The 16,960-nt window shown below is 40.0% G+C and overlaps 1 protein-coding gene across 3 annotated transcripts; it reads left to right on the top strand.

The window, feature by feature from the left end:
- Positions 1-937: 937 nt before the first annotated feature.
- On the top strand, positions 938-16,661 carry LOC139713688 (heterogeneous nuclear ribonucleoprotein C-like 1). Of its 3 annotated transcripts, XM_071625393.1 has the most exons (7): positions 971-1,033; positions 2,014-2,068; positions 3,750-3,794; positions 8,875-9,382; positions 13,141-13,216; positions 13,925-14,016; positions 15,523-16,661. In XM_071625393.1, the coding sequence occupies exons 4-7, from the start codon at positions 8,920-8,922 to the stop codon at positions 15,690-15,692; spliced, it is 801 nt and encodes a 266-aa protein (XP_071481494.1). In that variant the 5' UTR covers positions 971-1,033; positions 2,014-2,068; positions 3,750-3,794; positions 8,875-8,919; the 3' UTR covers positions 15,693-16,661. The 3 variants fall into 3 exon arrangements, with proteins under 3 accessions (XP_071481493.1, XP_071481494.1, XP_071481495.1); XM_071625392.1 differs by lacking the exon at positions 2,014-2,068 and having other exon boundaries at positions 938-1,033; XM_071625394.1 differs by lacking the exon at positions 971-1,033 and having other exon boundaries at positions 1,605-2,068.
- The last annotated feature ends 299 nt before the right edge of the window (positions 16,662-16,960 follow it).

The following is a 16,960-nucleotide window of genomic DNA, read 5'->3' on the forward strand; positions in this document are numbered from 1 at the left end:
ATGGAAAACTTTTATTTGCTTTCAGCAAGTTGGGTTTATTCTTTTTTATTTTGTTTTCATTTTCACAGACTTCACTACCATATAGGCCTATAAAGAGAACATTGGATATACATGTGCTGACAACTGCATTTACTTTGCTGTAGTCACGATACTTCTGGCCCGAACTACCTGCCTCGAGATTGCCTTTTTAAAAGAACCATAGGGCCTATAATTAGATTGTACGCCAATACAAACAAAGTCATAAATCACTGCTTCTACTCTTTCATATAGGGCCTGTCTATCATTATGTAAAATTCGAGATGTTCCTATTAATTTTGCCTCTGGAAAAAAAAAAAAGAATCAGTTTTAGTTTTACTTGCCATTCATTACAATATCCTTGTACTGCATTCAGAGCTACTTGCAATTCATCAGGGGTTTCTGCCAAGATTATTGTGTAATCGGCATGCAACAAGCAAACCATCTATGGGGGGGGGGGGGGAGCTCCAGCCCCTCACCCTGTAAAATATCGCATAATTTTCATTTCAATCTTACTGGTTTTCCCCTATGACGAAACGCGATCGCGTCGACCGTACGCGTGTGCGCGCCGAGCCGGTCTTTTTTTTTTTTTTTTTTTTTTTTTTCTTTCTTTCTTTCTTTCTTTCTTTCTTTCTTTCTTTCTTTCTTTCTTTCTTTCTTTCTTTCTTTCTTTCTTTCTTTCTTTCTTTCTTTCTTTCTTTCTTTCTTTCTTTCTTTCTTTCTTTCTTTCTTTCTTTCTTTTTTTCATATTATCGTTCTGTCTTTCTCTCACTCCCTCTCCTCGCTCGGCGAGCTTGCTGCTGTCTACTCAATCGATCTCTCACATACTGCACATGATGCACTGCGAGCTCGCCCGACCTTTACCTCTATCAAAAAAAAAAAAAAAAAAAAAAGAGAGAGCGATAATTATGTGTCTAGTTCCGTCTACGAAGAAGCCAGGTGGACGTTACACGTGGGTTATTATTCTCTAAAATCTGCCAGGAAACGAAGATCCTCCATTGATCCATTTCAGAAACATGTACGTGCACATAGTTTGTAAGATTGTATCTTTTGAGATTGTTGAAAATAAGATACTTTTGGAGTGTTAGAGAATTCATGCGTTTCAGTTTTGAAGTTGCATGCTAAATGACGTATAGAATGGTACAACTTAGTAGTAGTCCCGAACGTTTTGTTCGATGTGATGTTAGCAACGTGCAAATTTCACGTAGGGTCTATTATATTGAAATGTCATGCTATGTTTTTGTTTACATTCTCATGAAGCAAATTGATAATGTGCCACAGCTAAGCCAGTCCGGTTTGAATTTGGTTATTCGATTGTCTCATATGATAATGTCATTAAACTGATATAAACTGAGTAGTGTTAGAGATTCTAGTGGAACTTTTTTATTCAACTGCACGAGTCTTAAACAGTCACAGTGCAGTGTCAGTGTCAGTGATATTGTTATTGCACTGGCCAATAAAATGCTACACTTAAGAGTATATTGAATTATTACCTCCACCAAGGGAGGAGGTTATGTTTTCATTTCTGTTTGTTTGTCCATGTACATAATAACTCAAGAAGTTGTGCACGGATTTGGATGAAACTTGCAGGAAAGGTCGAGAATGACACAAGAAACAGATCATGATTGATTTTTGGTAGTGATCCAGAAATTTTTATGGATTGTATGAAGGTTTTTCGATATTTTGGCAGGTAGGGTCAATGAACTTGGGAGTTCAAGCTGCACATTTTTTAGGTTTTCATACGCGCACTAAAGACTAGTGCATACTCTAGTTTCTGCTAGGGCAAGGCGCGCCACGCAGCTGATGGTTTATGACGCAACAAAGGCTTCTTTCTTGGGAAATTGGGCAATTTTTCAGCATGCACACATACGTATGGGTGGAAATCACTAATCTCTATGGAAGAGCAAGATCTAGATCATGGGTGGACAAGGCCAAGGCTCTTTTCCTTTTTTGTGTCAGTATCCTTTTACGTCTCCCTCTTGTGTTCACTATCTGCAGAAGCCCACGAAAAAAGGACAAGGCAACTCTGGCACCGCCGCTGGTTTATAATGAGGTTCATTGCCCCGCCCACTGGCCTGTCTGTCACGCGCATCGTGTCCAAATATAGCTTGCGTGTAAATGCGCTCTTCATGCTTTTACATGCAGTACTCACGCTTGGTACTGCTGACAGGCACTTCAGAGAGCCAACGGGAAATGTTCCCTTTGATTTTGCAACCGCCCATGCATATTATCTGCATTGCGATCTTGGTGCAAATCATCCAAAATATACCGGGCTGTATTTATGAAGCTGTCTCTGTTATTGAGCTACAGAGGGTGTTATTGCTAATTGGGGATGGAAAATACCACCCGGGCAGCAGGCTAGATCATCAGTGGAAAGTACAAGCTGCTTGGCGGAGGTCTGCGGCGCTTGCTCTCAGAGTGCTTTTCTAGTTACATCTTTTATTGATAATTCTTAGTGATGCATTACATCACATGTTAGGTAATCCCATAGTAATGTGTCCTGTTGTATTAACAGCCTAGTGCAGCCTATTTAATTCCTGAGTGTTTACAACTTAATTCAGATAAGCTAAACTATGAGATGATCTTGATGATGCTGGCTTCAACATGTTTAAAATAAAAAAAAGCACCAAATTCAACCTCCCATGCCAAAATTCAACCGCGCGCAAAAGCATAGGTTTTACATGTAGCTGGCGGTCAAATTTTTGTCGGTGTTATGGTCGAATTGTGGGTGGCTTACTTAACAAAATGGAAACTCCATACTATGGGCCTAGCTACCTACGGTGTAGAAGCAGTCATGGTCAAGTTTGCGCTTCAAATGCATATTGATTGCATGTATGCAAGCAACTTGCATTTGTCCTATATGAACTGATGAATTATGAGAACTACACGTAATTTAGCAGTTTTATGAATGATCAGTGCTATTTAGCATCAGGATTGATACCCTTGATATTTCAAATTCCATTTGATTTTAATCAAATAAAGAGCAGTGAAAAAAAAAAATCTGCATGGAAAATTTTCAATCATTTGTTGATGGATGTTTGCAAAATGCTCAGAGGCATATAATGTAATGTCTACATGTAAGTTGTAGTTACCTATCTTGATACTAACGATATTCGTTCTTTCAACACTTTATCATGTGGAAGAAGTTTGTTTTCCATTAGAGTTATTTGCATGTAATATGAATTTATTGATATATGTATAAATTACTGAAATGTGGGTTAAACCAGAGACTTAGTTTCACACAGAAAAGTTCTACAATGTTCTTTCAAGCCATAATGCCTGGAGTCTTTCAATTCCTTACCGTGAATTATTGTTTGTTCTCGTGAAAATGAATAAAAAAGTTTGCCACACACACCATTTATCTGTGTCACTTTCTTCATTTGTACAGTTGAAAGAATGAAACAAATAAATCAACCTAGTATTGTGTAGACTAGATAATGAAGCATAAATTTGGCTGTTATATATAATAATTGCATTGTCTGTGTGAAGTGTATGATTGTATGTCACAAATGTGTGTGCAAACAACCTTGCCCCCATTTAATGTTCATTTAATGTTGTGTTTAATGGTGCACTTCATGAATATGCCCTATTATTGTATACTTTTTGAAAAGATTGACACTTACGTTGTGAGGATCTTGTTATTTTTTGTTATTATTCATGCTCTCATTTTAAGTAGCTCAAATATTTTTTGTTCTTTTGTATTTATTTTTCTTTTATTTCTTCCTTTTTTCCAGAGATGGTAATTTATTGAAAGGCTGCTGCATTTTTTGCTGTTTTTGGTGAGTACTTTATTCTTCACCACATTTTTTCCTTTCATTTGTATTTTTCCTATACTTTTTTTGTTTATTTGACAAAAAATATAATGTATATTCTCATTATATGCTACCTAAATACTGAATTGCATATTTGTTTTCATACATTTGAAGACATCCGTGGCAAGGCATTTATTGATAATCCTGTACATCCCTTGTCATTTGTGTCAAATTGATGACCTAAAATGTATTTTTTAATTTGTAATTCTTCTTTCATCATTACTTTCATGGTTTTTTTTTTTCCATACTTCTGAGCTGTTGTGTTTGTATGAATTTAAGTTGTGTTGTTCATCTGTGTACTGTGGTTCTCTGTGAATGATTTATCTTTTTAGAGGTTGCACAGTTTTCACCACCCCCCCCCCAAAAAAAAAAAGGCAAACAACAACCTGAAAACAAAACAAACAAGATGAATATCGTTAAATGATGTTGGGTAATTTTTGATGCATCAACAACAAAAAAATGGAAACATTGATGCGTGACTTTTTTTTCCTCTCTCTCTCTTTTAATTTTGATTGTGCATGCTTGTTTACAGTGCTCTAGAAGAATAATGTTATCCAGGTAATAACAGGTACCAGGAACATGTGATGCAGAATTTGTTAATATTCTTGATTTTAATGACAGCCAAACTCAAAGAAAGACAAGAATGTGAGTGCTTAACAAATGTATATTGCAACAATCTGGAGAAGGAAAAAAAAAGAGGAAAATTTGAACCTCGCCAAATGGGTTCCCCAGTTACAGATTTTGCTAATTTTTGAGTGATGTCAATAGATCAGGTGCTCAAAAGGGATATGTCAAACATGGTTTGTGTCCGTATCATTTTGTCAGTGATTATTTGTTCTGTGTTTTATATATTCTTTTTTTTTAAATCTATTGAAACAAGAGGTCAGTGACCTTTGCAGATAAAGTCTGAGCAAATATTATTCTTCACCTCCATGTAGATACTGATACTGTGGAGCATTATGACAGTGTGTGTGTGTGTGTGTGTGTGTGTGTGTGTGTGTTTGTGTGTGTGTGTGTGTGTGTTTGTGTTTTGATTATTACCCAGACATGTAGGTCCTACAACTAAATGCCTTTTACCACTTCCCTGATTCAGACATAATGCTTAGTGTTGTAAAGGATCTAACTGCAGGATATTACTGCTATCCTACTATTGAGTTATTCAAGTGAAAGTCAATGAAGGGCAACCGCAATCTTATTACACATTGAACAGTCACATGATTGCACAATTGAGGACATGGAGAAAAATGCCTTTGCTGTTCCCTGTGTGGCTGTGCCCGTAACTTTCAGTTAATATATTTCACTTTCATTTCGTTCAGTCTATCTCTCTATAGTCAATTGAACATTGGACTTACAACGATGACCTCTTATTAGGAAAGCTTAGCATATAATTATGGTCCCATGTCTATGTGGTGTAGAGACATATCCTCTTACACCAAAGGTATGGATGTGTGATGTAGGGAGTTCCCCAAACCTCAATTCTTTTCTTTTTAATGAACTTGCCATTCAGTGATACCATACAGTCAGTAAGGACCACGTGGCAATGAAAAGATTAGGGAAGTTTCATGCTCTTTATTGACATTGAAATGCAGAGACTCCAGCCCCAAGCATCTCGTAACTGTTGAGGATGGGTTGATTTTGCTACAACACGCATTTTCCAAAGACACTACCGAGTATACTCGGGGACTCCTCCTCAACGGGTTAAAGCCACTAATTACCATTTGCAGACAGGTGAAAAAAAAAGGAAAAAAAAAACGGCTTCAGTGCTTCAAAATAGTTCTAAAATGTGAGTTAGGTATAGAAACACCCAATGTAAAAATGTTAATCAGTATAATCAATGTTAAGTAACTGCATGCTAATTATGCAAAATGTGAACAGTGGTTTTAGCAAATCGTTTCAAAATTAATCTATCTCATAGATGCCAAGTTCAAAAAATTTTTATGAGTGAGATTTTCATGACTCGGCATCTTGGCGCGCGCGCATGTGTGTGAGCGAGGGAGCGAAGCGACTGAGCGAGGGGAGGGTGTGGAAGGGGGGTGTCCGCCCTCCCACAGAAGGGAGCTTCTTTCAATTTTTAGCTCTTAATGGTGCAAGCTGAAGCATATACTTAAATGACTAGTTTTTACTTATTTTGAAAGACAAAAGGGAAACATGCCTTCAATTGCAACTCTCACTTTAATTCTTTAAGCTATGCTCCCAATGCGTGAGAAAAATGGATGTCATGCGTGAGATCGTGAGACAGACCCTAAATGCTTGAGTCTCACTCACAATGCGTGAGACTTGGTAGCTCTGCGGCATCTACAGTTATGGTTTATTTAGAAAATTAGTGATATCTGTGTACAAAATATATTGTATTTGTGGCTTTATTGCAAAACTTCTATTTGGTAGGATGTTTTGTGATACAACTTAACTATACTATGCATCAAATGCGATAACTCCCAACATTTCTGTAATCACTGGTCCCAATGGTAAACAGTGGCTTTAAACTGGAGATTCTCCTCCCTGGACCCCGTAGCAAACTAGAGACTCTGATTACACAGACATGAGCAGCACAGTGCAATGTATGTGTGCATAGTGTGTACATCATGAGTATGAAGCACAGCACAGTGCCCCTTGTGGCTGGGGTCCAGTGTCTGCTGGAGGGCCCGGGAAGATCTTCAATTACAGATGCTCTCTTGTGCTATCTTTGCCTTACATAGGTGATTTGAACATAAATGACAAAACTGTACCTAAATCATCTCTGATAAGTTAGTTTTAACCGTGGCCCTTGAAAAATTGTATACTGTGCTTTCTCCTCTTGCAATATGTGCAGTGGGAAGGCTGCTTGCCATTGACCCTGTACACAAATCTTCATGAAATGTCATTGTTAGATGTAGTATTAAAAAGAATGAGTTACATCCTCCTGAAATGAGTACCCGGTATCCTCATTTAATGAATTCATATGTGTGGTCGTGACCAGTATTATAGTTTCCTGAAAACAGTGGTGGATCAAGGGGGGGGGGGGGGGGGGGGGGGGGGGGGGGGGCGCACTGGTCACGCTCTCCCATTTTATTTTTTGTTAAAACAAAAGAAATAAAACAAAAAAAATGGGGGGGCGTGTGCACCCCTTTAATTTTGTAAAGGCGCCTCCTCTTTACGGAATTCCTGGATCCGCCCCTGGAAAATGTGGAACCGTAAAATTCCACTTAGTATTTTCTTATTTAGGTCTGATGTCAGTGACACTTGATCCGTTCTGATTTGGTGCTGAATAGCTAACTGAACATAGAGTGGTGAATCATAATTTTGATTATGAAAACAGAGAGTGTGATCTGATTCTTGGTTATTAATGTGTCAAAATGAATTATTTGCTTGTGTGAGAGCTGCCAAATGACTGTTGTACTTTGTCCGAGTGAAAAATCCACAGTTCATGTCAAGATGCTAATACCTATTACAAATGAGGACAGTTTTCTAGCAAAAGCAATTTCTCAGGTACTCCTATTACAATAAATGAAGAAAATAAATTCAAAATGGAAGGAAATGAAGCCATCAATCAATCAAAAAAAAAATGTATATTCATTATTCAGAGGAAGAGAGTGATTTATGGATTAAGTGGACTTTGTTGTTTTGAGATTATAGGGCAGGTATGAGCCAAGTCATGTCTCATTGGCCATAGTATACAGAGATAGGAAATTTAATCATTGCATTGCATGTCCCATACAAGAAGAAGATCACAGTATGTTACAATTCACATTCTTCTTTTTTTTTTTCATTTTATTGCAAACAAGTGCCATTTTGTCTTCCATGTTTCCTGGTTATCAATTTAAATTTAGCAGAGACTCTCAACCAGTGATATATTTCCAACGAAAGTTATTTTTGCCAAATCCAAATCTACATGTGCAAGTTTTAAAAAATGGCACACATATTACATGTATGAAAATGACATAGAGTGTGACAGGGTGAAAGTGATAGGGAAGGATACTGTATACAGCATTATGTATTCAGAGACTCCAACCCCAAGCACCCTCTGATCTGGAGATTCTCCCGCCCGAAACCCCTAGCAAACGGGAGACTCCAAGTTGATGTGTGCGAAGTGCGAAGTTCCTAGGATTCTAGATGTTCTCTGGTGCTATCTAAGGCTTATTTTTTCAACATACGATAGAAATAAGTAAGAAATCCTTTCCACCAGGAGACACAGAGCCAGGGTGGGAGAAATCAAATCTCAAACGGGAGAACGGGAGATTGTGCAAAAATGGGCTTTCGGCGGGAGATCTCCCGTCGAAAACGAGAGAGTTGGAGTCTCTGTGTATTTAGCGAGTCTAAATTTTTGTGAATCGGGACTTCCGACGATTTTGCGATCACGGAGTAAAGTACTGAATGGAGAAAGGTATATGTGTGCATCACATTCATATCACGATCAGAGTTGATATTTTTGTTTGTCTCTAAATTCGCGAATAGCACCTGACTCACGAAATTCGCAAAAATAAAAACCTCACGAAATATTCACCGTATACAGAGAGATTGAGTAGAAGCATGATAGTAACCTTACGCGGCAACCAGTGATTCTAAGAAATTTGTCAGAAAACTTTAACCACTCATTCATTGCAAACAACTTGCAAAGACTCCAACTCTCCCGCTGAAAGCCCATTTGTGCAAAATCTCCTGTTCTCCCGCTTGAGATTTAATTTCTCCCGCTTGAAATGATTTCTTACTTAGTGTCATCGTATGTTGGAAAATAAACCTTAGATAGCATGAGATAGCATCTAGAACTCTAGAGCTGGACCCCGGCCACAAGGAACTTGTGCTTCGCGCACATCAAGTTGGAGTCTCCCGTTTGCTAGGGGTTTCAGGCGGGAGAATCTCCAGATAAGAAGGTGCTCGGGGTTGAAGTCTCTGAACTTGTTGTTCTCATGTATTGTCAACATAGTGTGCATTAATGCAATACAATCAATGTGTTGATGTTATTGTAACAATAGCTTATTACTAATGGCTAATTGTAACAATATACAATACCTGTATACTCCATATTTTGCTGATTTTACCCCCACATTTAATTGTTGTTTTTTCTTCCCAGGAGTGCAAAGCCTAAGCCACGTCTGTTCCTTCCCTTCTGTCAGCTATGCATCGCAACTACAACTCGGGCTACGGCCACCATGGCGGGCACCAGAGCCACCATCATGGGCCCCACCCAGGCGGACCCCACGGAATGGGCATGGGAATGGGGATGGGGATGGGGGGCATGGGGATGGGGCTGGGGATGGGAATGCCCAACATGGGGCCACACCACAACATGGGGAGCGGGATGAACTACAACAAGTACCCCGCCGTCAGCAACTACACCAACGACATGTCCCCCACGGCCAAGGCGTCGCGCGTCTTCGTCGGCAACCTCAACACGTACACGCGCAAGGAGGACCGGAAGAACATCATGGAGCTGGTGATGGAGACATTCATGAAGTACGGCCGCATCCGCGGTATCTCCATCCACAGCGGGTTCGGCTTTGTGCAGTTTGAGACCTGTGAGCAGGCCAAGAATGCTATTCGGGGTGAGCAGGGAAGACTGGTCAAGAATCAACCACTGGGTGAGTTTTTTTTTGAAAGCCTTTAAAAGGGATTGTACAGTACTGGTTGAGGTGAGGATTCAGCCTGTAAAGTTTTGCGAGATATTTAGAACCCACTCTGTGAAATGTTAAAGAGCATACAATTCTAAGGGGAATCATAAGTTTATTTGATATAAATCAGTTTTGAAATGACTGAGATATCTAAAAACAAGGAAAAACAAAGAAATCCTAATAAAAGCTGTGGCTTGTCAATCTTAGTATTAGGATCGCTTTTTTGGATATCTCAGCCATTTTCAAGGCCAATGTTCGTCAAATAAACCTTGAATCCTTGAAATTACATGTTCTTTTATATTTCATACAACTATAAGAGGTTTCTCATTATCTCACCAAAAAAAAAAGAGAAAAACGTCATAAATCTGAATCCTCACCTCAACTAGTACTGTACAGTCCCTTTAAGAATTTGCTCTCTTTCTGCAAGTCATGGAAACATCCACTCATTCTTTTTTCCTCTCACTTTTTAGTCATAGGTACCAGCATAGCTTAAACTGCATTTTTATACCCCTGCCAAACGAAGTTTGAAGGGGGTATATAGGAATCAGCGGACGGTCGGGCGGTCGGGCAGTCGGTCGGTCCGTTGCAAATCTTGCGTCGCGAACTACTTCCTCAGTTTTCAACCGATTCCCATAAAACTTGGCACAGATGTGTACCTTGGGTTGTAGATGTGCAAGACGTTTTTTTTGACAGTACCCAAAAGTACGTTGCCATGGTAACGGCATATTATGGGCAAAAATGAGTACAAATCTTGCGTCGCGAACTCCTCCCACAGTTTTTGATCAATTTTTATGAAATTAGGTACAGATGTTCGTCTGAATATGTTAATGTGCAAGACACATATTTCCGCAGTGGCAAAAAGTGCGTTGCCATGGTAACGGCATGTTATTGGTAAAATATAGGGCAAAATGCTTCATGGCAAAACTGCTTCATCAGTGTTCTTCCAATTCTCATGGAATTCATATTGAATGTTTGTCTTAGGATATAGGTCAGCATGACGCATTTCTTGACAGTGACAAAAAGTATGTTGCCATGGTAACAGCTCACATATTATGAGCCAAAATGATGGAAAATTTTGTGTTGCAAACTACTTCCTCAGTTTTTGCCCAATTTCCATGAAACTTGGTACAGATGTGTGCCTTTGGTTGTAGATGTGCAAGACGCATTTTTTGACAGTACCTGAAAGTATGTTGCCATGGTAACGGCATATTAATGGCAGAAGATCAAGGAAAGATCTTGCGGATTTAACTACTTCCTCAGTTTTTTGACCAAAGCTTATGAAATGTGGCACACACCTTGATCTTGGTGGGAAGATGTGGAAGACATATTTTTCAGACGTGTCGGAAGCTGCGTTGCCATGGTAATGGCATATAAATGGCAGAAGATCAAGGAAAGATCTTGCGGATTGAACTACTTCCTCTGTATTCGACTGAAGCTCATGAAATGTGGCACACACATTGGTCTTGGTGGGAAGATGTGCGAGACATATTTTTGGGACGTGTCGGAAGCTGCGTTGCCATGGTAACGGCATATTAATGGTGGAAGATCAAGGAAAGATCTTGTGGATTGAACTACTTACTCAGTTTTTGACAAAAGCTTATGAAATGTGGCACACACAATAGTCTTGGTGGGAAGATGTGCAAGACATATTTTTCGGACGTGTCGGAAGCTGCGTTGCCATGGTAACGGCATTTAAATGGCAGAAGATCAAGGAAAGATCATTCCTTGGGTAAGACTGTCGTCACGGGGCGGGGGTATTAATCACCTTAAGTGATATTTCTAGTTTTAAGTTTCATGAGTAATTGAAGTGCTACAGGTCAAAGAGATGTTTCAATTTTCTTTTAGCATTTTTTAGATAAGCTTAAATTGACCACAACTAAATGGAGAGGTATAATTATTGAGAGTATATTGTGTTATGACTGTGGATTTTATATCATCATGTGTTTACAACATTACATGTCATTTGAAATTCTAACTATAGAGGTTTCATATCAAGATTCCTTTTTACCACATCATGATATACCATGTACATGTACTTCATATCCTTGTATATAAAACTGTCATCTTCTTTCTGAATGTTTCATGTTGTTAGTAGAAAAAATAAAACATATGGGCCCGTATTCTGCTAAAAACTTAGACCCGAGTTTAAACCCACGCCTGGGTCTAAAGTGGGTTTTGGGGGTTTAAACCTGAGTTTAAACCACCAGTTTAGACCCAGGTTTAAACCCAGGTTTAATTTGTATTCTACTAAGTCCAGCTGTGGTCTAAATTGGGTTTAAATTAAACCTACCCTGGAGGAGGTTTATTTCGAGTTTAAATCGAGTCTAACGATGACTGGTAAGGGTACCAGCACACAGATCAATGCCAATGGCACAAAACGAGTGGCTGGCTGGATACAGCAGCTAGCTTGCTGGCCACACGCGAGTACACACGAGATACGCCTACTACTACGTCTACTACCTGTACTACAGTTAATACGTTAGTCTAGATAAGCTTTACGATGAAAATAACCTGAAGACTAGACCAAGAACTCAATGTAGGACTAGAGGGTAGAGCCTGAGGTCGATTTGGCATAGATAGACTAACTGTAATGTTGTTAGATCGAGAACCTAGATCGATCGTAGGACTAACGTTAGGACTAACCTTGTTAGTTAGTAGGAGTAGGGTCCTACTAACGTTTATATATAGTAGAACCTATTCGAATACTGTAGTAGCAAGAGTACATTATTGTAACGTTAGGACTAACGTTAGATCTATTAAAAGTTAGGTTAGTGTGGTACGGTACAGTCGGTAGGTAAAATCTAACGTTAAATTTACTTCTAATATCGAGACAGGGTTGATAGTAGAACTAGATCTATTTCTAAATTTTAGAATGGTTTCCATTTTTATAAACTGACAATCTTAAGAGAAAAGCTTTTATTCAATTTCCTACCTCAAAGTCCTGGTTTGATCAATCGCCAATCCATTCCGAACTCACGATTCAATCGACATAAAAAGCCATGTCCCATCCAGCGCACACAGCAACCGTGCCGCCGGCCGGCGCGGCGGCTCTGCTGGTACTACTGACCATTCAAAGCTAGCTAGCCAGGCCAGGAATATAATAGCGCTACGCTATATACTAGTACGCTTACCATGTATCCTGTGATGTGCGTCGCACACGTACACAAACTGTACAGTAATGTACAGTGCTTCACGAGTCGTCGCAAGCAAAAATACAGCATGCCCTTATTCGACATAAATACCCGTAAAAACTATTCAAAATCCAAGAAAGTCACGCTCATGTGGCTGATACACTGCCAATAATAAATTGAAGTGGATTTGTGGAGAGAAAAGTACTCAGAGAGGGAGAATTTCTTCTTCCATAGAGGGCACCATGGTGGCTTGACCCAAGACTATTTCGGGTTTAATTTAAACCCGAAATAGACTTGGGTTTAACTAAACCTCGCTAGCAGAATACAAAATTAAACCTCGGGTCTAGCTAAACCATAGGTGAGTCTAAAATGGGTTTAAACCTTGGTCTACAGTAGAATACGGGCCATAGATTTTCATGTCATGCTGTATGTATTACTCCCTGACAGGTGCTTGCCTGCTGTTTTGTTTTCATGTTCGTTACAAGAGGTGTTGCTATTTATCTAGAGACTTCTGTGCAGTAAATCATGGATGCATACAAATGTTGGGTATTTTCATTGGAAACATGCCCTCACAAATCCCTTATTCTTTCTTGGCAGATTTATACCTTGCGAGTGATCCAGACATGAACAGACCAAAGGGTTTCAAGAAAGTTAACCACGACTGCGGATATGTGTGAGTATCAAAGAATGATTGGTGATGTGCTACAGGGATTTAGAGATCAATGCGATTTCACGGTGCAAATTGGTATGAGAGGAAATGCAATGACTTAATGCTTGTGACAGTGTTCATCTTGGGGAGTTGTTTGAATTCATGGAGGCGTAGTCTCATAAGCTGTGGTAGTGGAGTGGTTAAGACCACATGGGTAGACTTCGAGCTTTCCTTGCATATCCATTCATGCGTGAGGTTTGATTCCCAGCCCAGCAGTTGTACCCTTTGGCATAGCACTTTGATATCCTCTTTGCAAGGTCTTTTTGTGGAGACTTGAAGCTGTTGGTCCCATCCGTTAGAAAGCCGTATCCTGTGCACATCAAATAACCCACTTAACTTCTCTCATTGAGGTGAGGGAAAAATCCTGGTGAAATGGTCACATACCAAAAAAAAAAAAACAATAACAACAACAACGACGCCCTGATACACTTGAGTGATAAGGTCTATGGGTCATGGTCCCTAAGTTGACTCTTCACTGCCCTGGCAGACTAGGATTTTGCCGTAGAATTGATAATGATAATCCTCAGCCATAAGTGACAAATTGAGACAATGTGTAGTGTAGTAAACTTGAAAGGACAGGAATTCTGGCTCTTCCACAAATTTTCATTCTCTCTGTTGTAATAGCTTTGTTTTATTTTGTTTTGTTTTGTTTTGTTTTGTTTTTGCTGACAGAGCGTACGTCGATCCTTCCACTCTGCCCACCATTCCAGCCAAAGGCCCTACATCTCAGAAGAAGAGGCACAGGCTCACAAAGAGTGGGGACGGTAGGTTTTGGATGTAGTTTTTCCTCTAGCAGTGATGATACTCCTAGTGATACTGACGTGGACAAATGAAGAAGGCAGATGCCATGCAGCTTGTAGTGCTCCTAGCAGCTTTTACCTAGGAAAAAGACAAATTAGCCAACCCAAAGTTAAATCTGATGGACATTGTTACCCAGACAGGAACAATATCACATTCATCAAAATACTTGCCTGAAAATCATCCCCCACCCCCCCCCCCCCCCCCCCCTCAAAAAAAAAAGATAAAATCAAAGAGCAGACGAGAAGAGAGGAAGAGATAGTGAAAGTAGCCTTGTTGTGCATTTGTGAGTTCTGGCTTAGCCTCTGCTCAAGACTGTTCCTGCCTCACACCAGAGGGGATAATATATTGGCATGACTGTGTTTACCCAATATTAGAGCAGAGGCCTCTCTGCCAAAAGCTTTGTTATTTGTGTCATGCAGTCAAACGTGAATATGAGGCCACGCTCGGGAATCCAGAGTCTAGTTGCATTTTTCATAAAGGTGACATTGATCATGCCACTGCACATGATGTACTGCAAAGTGTACGCATACAAATGTGTGCAATGTTTGCAGTGGCGGATACAGAGGGGGGCGCACCGGGCACGCGCCCCCTATTAATTTTTTTGTTAAAACAAAAAAGAAAAAGAAAAAAATGGGGGGGGGGGTCGGTGGTGCATGTGCCCCCTTTAATTTTGTGAAGATGCCTCCCCTTTACGGAATTCCGGGATCCGCCTCCGGTTTGTATGCGGATTTAAATACACAAAGAAGTACTGATATGGTTCTCTATGACTTGGGGCCTGTGATTTCCTGTTGACATTGATGGAGTTCAGTTCAGATTAAAATTCATTTGATAGTTTGAGAAAAAATTTAATCAAGTTACAGAAAACATGAGCTGCAGATTATGCCAGGATTGCCAGGGAGCAACAGTCCAGGCAGATAGAGCCTGTTAAAATGCAGTGGCATGCCAGAGAAGCAGAAATTAAATCATCACGACATTTGTAATACTGATGATGATAATGGCTACTTGCTATATCCACATAAAAGCTCAAAGCTCTTCAAAGAAGTGAAAATGGAAAGTGATACAAATAGGGAGCATTGCACAACAAACAAACAGTGTAGAACATAACCAGATATTTGTATGCCAAAGTGAAAGGTGCAATTTTAGCTTAATTTCAAATACTTCATTATTGTGTGTTTCCTGAATACTAATAACAATTTATTTCAAAGTAATGGATCTGTATGAATAAATGCCGATCCCCCATTTGGTTTGATCTTTTGTTACAACATATGAAATGGAGTCAGGTGAGCGTAGCTGCCTAACAGAGGTATATTACTGAACAAGAGAACCATCATACAGGTAGTCGCATGCAAATCATGATATTCCATGTGTCAGCCCTCAGATGTTAATCTAATGAAGTCTTTTTTGTTATAGGTAGATGAACTTGAATTTTGCATGATGCTGTTTTGTTTCATTTTTCCCCCATTCCACAGAGCCGCAGAGCTGGGTCTGTGTATTCTGCCAACACGAAGCCATCACTGCCTGGGAGCTGATGAAGCACGCCTCGGCGATCCACCAAACCCAGATCTACGACATGGGAGGCATCGAGCAGCCCAAGGCCGAGGGACAGGAGGCCATGCAGACGCAGCAGCCGATGATGTAAGATCCCTCCCACATCATCGTCGTCGTCATCGTCATCGTCGTTGTAGCCCAACTTGACGCAGCAAGAATGAAAAAGGACTGAGAGAAGTGAAAGATTGAAGGGAACAAACCGTCAAGGCCGCCATCTGCTGGGAATTAGTAACCACCACCACCACCACCACCAAGGCTATGGCATGTGTAAAGTCGCCAGACATTGCTCCTGTTGTTGGTTTTGTTTTTTTGTCTCATTGTCTCTGTCTCCCCTTGTGCGACTGAAAATGCCTTTCAGATGGTGGTCCAAGGTGATTTTGGAGGTGTGCAGCTAGCGACCAGGGGTTTCTTAAAGTGGCCTTGTGACCCTTATGTTTGTTGGTATGTGTTTATGTCTTTTGTTGTTGTTTTTCTTTCTCCATTTGTGATTGACTAGTGCATCTCAGATGGACTATTATTAGCTCGGAGTACCAATGGGATTCTGTCAACTCTTGGTGACTTTGGACTCCTTCTGCACAGGACCTTAATGTGGAATTGCCATTTGGGCCTGTGGCTCAAAACAAAAAGAGCAAATCTAAAAACTTGAAGTAGTTGAGGTCATGTGTAGGCTTAGATGATTTGCATATTTCTCCACGGTACTTAATAGACCTGACATCACATGCAAATTAGGATGTCTACAGGGGGACTTGCTGGTAGTACAGATTGATAGACCTTCGCATGACTCTACAGAAATTTGATTTCATAACACTAATATTCTTCAGATCACCTACATTGCTGGTAGTGATACCATGTGAATTTCGGCTCAGAAGTCCTGTTTGAGATCGAATGCTCATGCTCATGCGTAGCACCAGTCAGAATACTTTTCCTTCACAGGAAAACCTGCGATGAATAAATAGGCACTAGTTCTCCCCTTATATTTGCAGTTTTTCCTGACAGTAGCTTTATGAGCATTAACATGCCAGCTTAAATTACAATACCAGCTGTTACAACTGGGCACTAAAAATCAAAAGTCATTCTTTGCATGGAGCACGGTTGTTTGTCAGCCATCATCAGTGCTTTTTTGAAATTATCTGTGTGCTACAGAGAAGCAGCTATCATTGTATGTATTTATGTCAACCTGAGTATAGCAACTCGCAAAAAATACAGAAATCCAGCATAGCTGGTAGGCCTACATGTATGTGTAGCATAATTACATATGTTTCTTTCAATAGCAAGGGCTTGCCCCAACAAGGTGTCTACCAATTCCAGGAATGACAGTGTTGATTAACTGTATCAGGTTTTTAATCTTTGTCACAAAGC

This window comes from Diadema antillarum, unplaced genomic scaffold, assembly GCF_040938485.1.
Source record: "Diadema antillarum isolate AM-2024a unplaced genomic scaffold, OU_Dant_1.0 seq00002031_RagTag, whole genome shotgun sequence".
In the NCBI taxonomy this organism is placed as follows: Eukaryota; Metazoa; Echinodermata; class Echinoidea; order Diadematoida; family Diadematidae; genus Diadema; species Diadema antillarum.